We start from the raw sequence: 9,853 nt of genomic DNA, 5'->3' as shown, positions 1-9,853 counted from the left end.
GATGGACCGGGGTTCCCAGCGATCTACACTAGTGGTAACTCTCCAATAACAAGTGACAAGTGTTGGGTGAACAAATTACAGTTGGGCAATTGATAGGATTGAAATAGCATTAAGATAGAACATCAAGATTATTAATCATGTGGGCATGTTTTCCATATATAGTCATACGTGCTCGCAATGAGAAACTTATACAACATCTTTTGTCCTACCAGCCGGTAGCAGCCGGGCCTCAAGGGAATCTACTGGCTATTAAGGTACTCCTTTTAATAGAGCACCGGAGCAAAGCATTAAAACTTGGTGAAAACATGTGATCCTCATATCACAGCCTTCCCCTCCGGTTGTCCCAATTTCTGTCACTTTGGGGCGTCGGGTTCCGGACAGCAATATGTGCAAACAACTTGTAGGTACAATCTAAGCAATAATTATAGAGCTTAAATCTAAGATCATGCCACTCGGGCCCTAGTGACAAGCATTAAGCATAACAAGATTGCAGCAACAATAACTTCACAAACTTTATAGATAGACTAATCATAATGTATCATCCATCGGATCCCAACAAACACAACACCGATTACATCAGATGAATCTCAATCATGTAAGGCAGCTCATGAGATCATTGTATTGAAGTACATGGGAGAGAGTACCAACTAGCTACTGCTAGAACCCGTAGTCCATGGGGGAACTACTCACGGAGCATGATGGAGGCGGTGGCGTCGATGGAGATGGCTTCCGGGGGCACTTCCCCGTCCCGGCAGGGTGCCGGAACAGAGACTTCTGTCCCCCGAATTGGAGTTTCGCGATGGCGGCGGCGCCCCTGGAGTCTTTCTAGAGTTTCGTCGATTCGTATCGCGTTTTTAGGTCGAAAGGGCTTATATAGGCGAAGAGGCGGAGTCGGAAGGGCGCCAGGGCTACCTCCCCATAGGTCGGCGCGGCCAGGGTGGAGCCCGCGCGGCCCTGTCGTGTGGGGCCCCCTGGCCCATCTTCGTCTCCCCTTCGGTGTTCTGGAATCTTCCGGGAAAAATAAGATACTGGGTCTTTGTTTCGTCGAATTCCGAGAATGTTGCCCGAACAGCCTTTCTGGAACCAAAAACAGCAGAAAACAGGAACTGGCACTTCGGCATCTTGTTAATAGGTTAGTTCCGGAAAACGCATAAAAACATTATAAAGTGTGAGCAAAATATGTAGGTATTGTCATAAAACAAGCATGGAACATCAGAAATTATAGATACGTTGGAGACGTATCAAGCCCCAATACTCAAGACACGGCAAGGCTTTTGGAGATCAACGCCGACCGGGGGTTTCCCGGTATGCTTGGCTCCATTGATTGTATGCATTTCAGTTGGAAGAACTATCCAACAGCATCGCATGGATAATTCAAAGGGTACAAGAAGGATGCCACCATAGTCCTTGAAGCGGTCGTCGATCAAGAGACTTGGATATGGCATGCATTTTTTTTTGGAATGGGGAACGTCCATTGGTGGAGTTTGAAGCAAATGGCCACAAGTACAACTATGGCTACTTCCACGCCGACGGCATATATCCAAAGTGGCAAACATTTGTGAAGCCGGTTATTCAACCACGAGGTAAGAAGCAAACCCAATTCCACAATGCACGAGCGGCGGCTAGGAAAGATGTAGAGAGAGCATTTGGAATTTTGCAAGCCCAATTTGCCATTTTGAGAGGGCCGGTTAGATTTTGGGACCAAGAGTGTCTTTGGTATATCATGACCGCTTGTGTCATCATGCATAATATGATTATAGAGGATGATCGTGAGAAAGATGTGGATCATAGACACTACGAGTTGGGGGCGGGGTGTTCCGTGCAAGTGAGGAGGTCCGCACATAGGATTGCCCGGTTCATTGCCTCGTATCATTCTATTCGCTCCAACGACACACATGATAAGCTCAAAAAAGATCTCGTGGAAGAATGGTGGAATTGGTACGGACAATAATAGTTGTATACTTGTTGTATTTGTTTGAAAACTATGTGTTGTATTGTCTCAAAACTATGTTGTATTGTTGTATGTTGGTTCTTAAACTTGTTGTATTTGTTGTGAACAATTTCATGTACTTGTTGTATTTGTTGTGAATAATTTGTTGTTTGTATGGTACATTTTATTTGTGAAATTATATGGTGGTTTGATCTTCTTTGATGCATATTTGTGTGTGTCCACGCTGCATAATGAAGCGTCCAACGGAGAAGCTTTTTTATCGCGCCAACGCGCGCTGTAAAATGGATCATCTGATGGGGCAAATTTCATCACAGCGCGTACTATTCGTTTACAGTGAGGTTTAGGACTTCAATTTTTAGTACGCCCCGTTGGAGATGCTCTAAGTATCTAACCAGAGATTGGTTCCCAAGGTACAGTAGACAGGGCATGTGAGACACACCAAAGTTGCCCGCGTGAGTCGTGACCGAAGGCGGTGAGCCGAACCCGACCCAACCTCAGACACCCGCCGCCGGAACGCGCATCCACAGCCTGTTCTCCGCTGACTGCGCCCACCCTCCCCCGCCCCGCCGGCCGAGTCAAACCCACATTCCCCAGCACGGAACTATCCCCAAATGCCAAATTCCCCTCCCTTTCCACCCCAAAATTTCAGCACCTACCAGAATGCTGCGTCTCCTCGCCGCCCTCCTCCTCCTCCTCCCCCTCGCCGCCGGCCAGCGATTCCGCGGCTTCTCCTACCTCCTCGACTGCGGCGCCCCAGCCTCCACCACCGACACCCGCGGCCTCCGCTGGGACCCCGACGCCCCCTACGTCACCGCCGGCACCGCCCGCGCGCTCCCGCTGCAGGGCCTGCTCGACCCGACCCTCGCCACCCTCCGCGAGTTCCCGCGCCGCCCCGGCGCCAAGTACTGCTACGAGTTCCCCGTCGACCCCAACCGCCGCTACATCCTCCGCCCCACCTTCTTCTACGGCACCGCCTCGCCGCCGCCGCCCGCGTTCGACCTGATCGTCGACGGCACCTTCTGGACCGCCGTCGACACCGCCGACGACAGGCTCGCCGGCAGCGCCTCGCGCTACGAGGCCGTGTTCCCGGCCGCGGGCCGGAGCATGAGCTTCTGCCTCGGCGCCAACCCTAACTACACCGAGGCCGGGCCCTTCATCAACGCGCTGCAGGTGATCCAGCTTGATGACCCGGTCTACAACGCCACCGATTTCCGGACCAGCGTCATGGGGCTCATCGCGCGCACCAAGTTTGGCTCCACTGGCCAAGTCGAGAGGTGAGGAACCACTTCCCTCCCTGGGCTTGATTCCACTGCCCTTTACTGTTGAAATGCTAGATGTTCATTGATTTCCGATAGTAACATGAGTAGGTTTAAGATTGCATAAATGACTCGAATGTGAAATGGTGGAGACTCCTGTATGGAATCACCAAAGTTCTTAAACCTTTTCCGATAGTAACTTCAACACGATCCTCCAAAACAAGTGGAATTCACTGTATCAAAATTTACTTCCCTATTTCTTAAGCTATGGAATCAACAAAGTTCTTAAACCTTTTTCGCATTATTTACTTTGAGGAAACATGTGCATGGGCTATTGGTTTTAGAGCTTTAGGTGTTTATTTCAAGGAATAAATAGCCTCTATCCCAAAATATAATACTCCCTCCATTTTTGTTTAAAGGGCGCATGTCACAATTCTCTAGGACCAAGGTGTTTTTCTATTGGCTGAAAATCGTGTGCGTGGGAGCATCGTGGATATCAGATCTGCGCCTAACTAATCGTTATGTTAGCGCTTAGTAATATGCATGCCCAATAAACGAGCCGTCATACCGCATGCATTGGTGGAGAACGTTCGGAGCAAAATTTTCTCCTCTCCTTCTTCCCGCACTCCTTCCTTCTCCCCCGCTTAGTTTCCATCAAAAGCTCTCGACAAAATTTCGTGAGATCAAAACGTCTCGCCGATCTTCCCCGCTGCCAAATTCCAAACGAAAATTTCGCTGAGATCAAAACCTCCCGCCAATCCTCTGCGCCGCCAGTGCTCTCTTTATATAGAAGTGCATATGGAGGCACACGAACAGGCATCCTTCTGCTTCTCTCCTCCATCTAACTCCAATGGCGCCGCCGGAGCAAGGTGGATCCGGTCGTCGTGCAGTCTTTGCACCAGTAGTCATCACAACGTACCACGTCCAATGACATGCGCCTAGTAGTCGCAGCTCCATTCACACCTCAACAAACACGATCGTTTTCCCACTTGCATGTCATTAATCACACAATTAATTGAGGCGTTTTGGAATGAATAACTCCCGGTGATTTCTCTCCTTCCTTTTCCCTTCCGGATTCTGCATGCAAGTGGGAAAACGATCGTGTTTGTTGAGGTGTGAATGGAGAATGATTTGCATGCTGTCGTGTGCACTCCCTCCTTATTGCATGCAGTTGCTCTTGGTCTCCTTTTCCCACCGCATCTCTCTTCGTTGGTGTATAAAAGTACAGCCAGTGCTTGCTCTTCCTTGATCCAGCGAGCAGGAAGGCAAATGGAGAAGCAAGTCGAGGTTCAAGAGGTCCAGGGCGAGGTGGACGACGTCCATGCCGTACTGAAGGAGATCCATGCCGAGATGAAAGGCGTCCATGGAGAGGTGGATGTCGTCCATGGCAAGGTGCAGTTCGTCGACGGCAAGGTGGAGGTTACACATGGCCAGGTGATAAAACTAGAGGATGAATTTGAGAGGGTTTATACAACAATCCAAGATCTTTTTGAGAAAGTGGATCATGCAACCAATGTCGGAGCTGGTGAATGAAGGACTTCGGCTAGGGCAAGGTACATCCGCACCACTAACCTCGCGCCGTGAGGGCTTCGTCTTCATGTGATGGATGCATCTTCCCTTCATTGTGCCGTAACTGTGGTGTGCGTGGTGAGGCATCAATTTTTTGTTGTCTTGCTTGCTCTCTGCTGGTGCCATTCGACGTGGTACGTTGTGAGTTGTGCGGAAATCCACTTCTGTGTGATGACTACTCGTGCAAGGACTGCGCGACGACCGGATCCACCTTGCTCCGGCCGCGCCATTGGAGTTAGATGGCATATGCACTTCTATATAAAGAGAGCACTGGCGGCGGGGAGGATCGGCGGGAGGTTTTGATCTCAGAGAAATTTTCGTTTGGAATTTGGCAGCGGGGAAGATCGGCGGGACGTTTTGATCTCACGAAATTTTGTCGAGAGCTTTTGATGGAAACTGAGCGGGGGAGAAGGAAGGAGTGGGGGAAGAAGGAGAGGAGAAAATTTCGCTCTGAACAGTCTCCACCAATGCATGCGGTATGACGGCTTGTTTATTGGGCATGCAGATTACTAAGCGCTAACATAACGATTAGTTAGGCGCAGATCTGATATCCACGATGCTCCCATGCACACGATTTTCAGCCAATAGAAAAACAGCTTGGTCCCAGAGAATTGTGAGATGCGCCCTTTAAACAAAAATGGAGGGAGTATATATATTTCTTTCCTTTTTGGTAGCAAACTACAAATCTTGAGCTTTGTACAGATCTCTGACTCCGTTTTCTTCTTTATATGCAAACTTAGGTACCCTGATGACAGTTTTGACCGCCATTGGCAGCCATTTCCAGACAGCAAACATGCAGTCAGTAGTACCCACAATGTTACATCGGGTGATTTCTGGAATCTGCCACCTCCTGATGTGTTTAATACAGCTTTGGTAGCAGAACAGAATGCTCCCTTGGTGTTGCAATGGCCTCCAATACCTCTCCAGAATGATAGCTATTATGTTGCTCTTTACTTTGCTGATACATTAGATGATAATTCGAGGACCTTTGATGTGAATATAAATGATTATCGCTTTTACGAAAATCTGACTGTAACATCAGCTGGCCATTCTGTGTTTGCAACACAATGGATTCTCTCAGGCCTAACCAGAGTTATATTGTCTTCCAAGTCTGGTCTTCCGCCACTTATCAATGCTGGTGAAGTCTTTGGACTTTTTCCCATAGGAAGACTGACGATTACACGGGATGGTAAATCACTTGTTGCATTTCTTTCTCTATTATCAGTTGTTTTCTCTTGAGTTAATAATGCATGAATACAAGTAATGAAACATTTCCTGGCCAGCATGATGCAATGCATATTATGTATGTAATCATCTCCCCTATCTTGATTCTGGTAAACTTTATTCAGTTATTTGTTTGGTATATTGCATCTATTTATGCACCAAGTTAGCAACATGTGCTTTGAGGCAGAGTCACCTTTACATGAACCAGTAGACATCTTGCGCAATTTAGCACCACCTAGTCTCGTCCTATACTCTAATTGTTTAGGTTATTTATCAAGTGTGCACACCGACTTTTAGGTGGTAGTGAGTAATCTTGCAAATATTGCCATGGGCATACTGCATGTTCTCGTAGCGAGCAAGTTGCTCTAACTTATGCCTGTCTCCTTTATGAAATCATCCTACTAATTACATTTCTTTCAGCACTTGCTCTGGAAAGTGTAAAGAGAAGCCTTCAAAATACACCTGATGATTGGATTGGAGATCCATGTATGCCTCATGGATATGCTTGGACTGGAGTTACATGTCAGGAAGGACTGAATATACGTGTCATATCATTGTGAGTTCAACTCATGATTGTTCCTTCTATATGATATTCTTTTCTCCTTAGTAGTAATAATTCATTGTATTTTCTTATACCAGGAACTTATCAAGTATGGGCATCTCTGGATCTATATCACCTGAAATTGCAAACCTGACCGCGCTTACTGATCTGTAAGCTCTAGTTAAATGGCTCAAAGTAATTGGAAATATAAGATAGCAAAACTAACACTATTACTACCATGGGCAGATCTTTTGCAAACAATAGCTTGTCTGGACCTATTCCTGATCTCATCAAACTGGGCAAACTCCAACGACTGTAAGATAACCCTTAGGAGCTCTTTATTCAGAAAATTAATATATAATTATATTACTTATACATTACTTAGGAAAATCATATCCTTAGGCACCTGCATGATAACAAGCTGAATGGAACAATACTTCAGACGTTGGGGAGAATTCAGACCTTGCGTGAACTGTGAGTTGATTTATCTCATTTTTTGCCTATGGTTTATTATTCTAGTTTCAGCATTTCATTATTGCATACTTTTCATGTCAGTTATGTCGGAGTATTCAAATAAACACCAAGTGTAAGCACACTATGCAGGAGATATATTGTTGTAAACACGCTGCATCACAAATATTTTAGAAAACTGGAACATTTCCTAGATTTAATTATGACTCACTTCAATATGACAAGACATGTGAACTGAAAAGTGGCTTATATGTTAAGGCTTAACATGCAATAGGATCTACAAAAATACTCCCTCTATTTCATAGTATATGTCTAGTTTACTTGAAAATGTTTATTTGTCCAAGTTCCTGTCTCCCCTCCCTGGTTGCTCCCACGAGTGGCACTTAGATGTTAGGGCGGTGGTGGTAGCAGTGTTTCTTCCCTCTTGTTCGTTGCCAATGGTATTGGAGCTGGACGGTTCCCTTAGCTCGTGCAGCACATGGATTTCGAGTTCAGCGACTAGTCGACGGCTAGTCTACGAGTCGCAATTGAAAGGTCGACTCGACGTCTCGACTAGCCACTCATTCGACCAATCTTGACTAATCTCGACTAGTCAAGGTTTTTGAGTCCAGCGACTTTGAAAATAACCCCACGAGTTGTGTTCGTTAAATTTCATTGTTGAACTATTTGTTGTCTTGTTCTTGGCTTCTTGCTATATATGATATTTGATTATTGGGCTAGACTGCTGGAGTAGGGGTGTTGAACTGCATTCTTTGCTATGCAACTCTTATTGATTGCAATCTTTTGTAGGCTGCTAAACTGTAATCTTTCCTATGCAAAATTGATTATGTGTTTACATATTAGTATGCAATTCTTTGCTATGCTAGAGTAGTGTTGTTGAACTGCATTCTTTTCTATGCAAATTTGATTACATGTTTACAAATTAGTCATACATGAGCCTTGACTAGTCTATGAGTCGCTGCCCCAAAACGACTCCTTGACTTGTCGACTCGAAATCCATGGTGCAGCATTAAGATCTGGTAGTGTTTAGTCTGCATGCTGCTTTGGTTGATTGTGCGGTGGCAAACATGGCCTCCACGGCAACTCAGATCTGGCGGTCGTTGTTTGGCTCTTTGGCCACAAGTGAAACTGATCACGGATCCCTGATCCACCGGATTTAGCATAAGAGGAACACCTCAAACTTGGTGGGAACTACTTTATTTTTACTGTAAGTTCCCTAGATTGACGAGTCCTTGATAATAGCGCTGATAGTTTAACAGTGCCCTAATTAAGGTTATGTAGTACACCTTGCGCTTCCGCCCACTCACATGGTTACACCTCCATGTAGGCTTCTTGCTGCAATTATATTTCAGACGTAACTTTCTTGGCTTTATAAGGTTGTTCAATTGTGTATATTCCATCTGTTGTTTTTTCTAGCTCTAAAGCCACGAACCCGCTATTCCCAGGGTAATATTTGGTATCTACATGGTGTCTTTATTTTCTGTTGTAGGCCATTTACTCACTGTACGTATTTTGTGTTCTTTCGCAGTTTCTAAATGTAAACAATGGTTGATCTAAAGAATGGTAACCAATGCTTAGACCAACTTCGTTGGAAAAAAAAGGATAGATTGTTTGTAAACATACTTGCATGGAGTTTGTACAATGTTTATAACAAAAAAACATTTGCATTTTTTAATTTTAAATTGTCAATATCGTTGAGATTGCTGCCTGTACAATCTTAATCCTTGGTACATCCACAAGATCCAAATATTCTTATGATCTACTTGTTTACATTTCCAGAAATGCACTTTATATGCCTCTGCGCCAATTTGCTTGCAAACCTGTTCAATATTTTTCTTCATTTATCCAGATTCTTGCAAGGCAATAATATGACTGGAGCAGTTCCACAGAACTTGCTGAATAATAATGGGTTGACTAGCCGGTAAGTTTCAGTTCAGGCCTTAGTCAGGAACTCCTTATTGCTAAGGTTTTCTAATGTCCATTAGACCTCTCATAATTATATTTCATTCAACTGTAGATTTCTTCCGGGCAATAACTTCTTCCCAAGACCACCACGCTGACGATCAAACATTTTCTGGAGGGTAGTAGGATAGTGTGTTGATTCTTTTAGGGTGGCTATACCGAGATTTTGTAACCAGTTTGATGATTGTAAAGTCAAATGATTCGAATTCAGTCAAGCGAGTTAGGGAAAGCAGGCGAAGATAAACAATCCTGGTTGTACAGTGCTCTGCAAGTCTACACCGTCCGTGTATATACAAAGCTCAAACCGTGTTAATTTCTCTCGATGAACTTTGCACTCTGTTATAGTGGAAGTGAAATTGTATGAAGCCTGAAGCAGATTGTTTGCTTACACTGTTACATAAACTTACATAAACACACACCTGCCACATACAGTAGAGTCCTCACTACACTGCAAGAGAAAGATTTCCTTTCTTTCATTTTATTGAGCATTGCATCTATGGCCTTTGGTTGCTTCAAAATAAGAAAGAACAAACTGCCCACTTTTTAGTTCTGCACTACTTATCAATTTGGCTTGTCAAAACATGTTATATTTGGAAACTGAGTGAGCACTAGTTTGTGAGGATAATCAACAAGACCTCCTTACTATGGTGTTGGTGTATGATTCTACTGTGATTTAAAAAACTGCGAACTGCAAAACAAGTTTCATGAGCAGTGGTGAAGAGAAGCTAAAACCAAATGGCCAGTCTTTCCAAGATTTTGGTGGAACTTCACAATATTGTATAGGATCAATCAAAGCTTCAGTGACATATGTGTGGATTCCATTTTTCTCCTCAGTTATTGCTATTCTTGCTTGATGGTCAAATTTCAAAAGAAATGCAA

General features: G+C 44.7%; 1 protein-coding gene across 1 annotated transcript; it reads left to right on the top strand.

Annotated features, from left to right (window-relative positions):
• The first annotated feature begins 2,557 nt into the window (after window positions 1-2,557).
• Window positions 2,558-9,362, top strand: LOC127315573 (probable LRR receptor-like serine/threonine-protein kinase PAM74). Its single transcript, XM_051346052.2, has 8 exons — window positions 2,558-3,225; window positions 5,517-5,965; window positions 6,421-6,556; window positions 6,640-6,711; window positions 6,788-6,856; window positions 6,944-7,015; window positions 8,862-8,933; window positions 9,030-9,362. Exons 1-8 carry the CDS (start codon window positions 2,612-2,614, stop codon window positions 9,070-9,072), a joined length of 1,527 nt encoding a protein of 508 aa, XP_051202012.1. The 5' UTR covers window positions 2,558-2,611; the 3' UTR covers window positions 9,073-9,362.
• Window positions 9,363-9,853: the final 491 nt, after the last annotated feature.

This window comes from Lolium perenne, chromosome 1 (genome assembly GCF_019359855.2).
Source record: "Lolium perenne isolate Kyuss_39 chromosome 1, Kyuss_2.0, whole genome shotgun sequence".
Taxonomy (NCBI): Eukaryota; Viridiplantae; Streptophyta; class Magnoliopsida; order Poales; family Poaceae; genus Lolium; species Lolium perenne.
This window is presented reverse-complemented; position numbering and strand designations above follow the sequence as displayed.

Excerpts from the sequence above, each read along its gene's own strand:
- LOC127315573 (XM_051346052.2), top strand. The coding sequence starts at position 2,612 with ATGCTGCGTCTCCTCGCCGCCCTCCTCCTCCTCCTCCCCCTCGCCGCC. Across the intron at positions 6,557-6,639 it reads AATATACGTGTCATATCATT|GAACTTATCAAGTATGGGCA; the intron begins GTGAGTTCAACT and ends TTCTTATACCAG. Across the intron at positions 6,857-6,943 it reads CTGGGCAAACTCCAACGACT|GCACCTGCATGATAACAAGC; the intron begins GTAAGATAACCC and ends TCATATCCTTAG.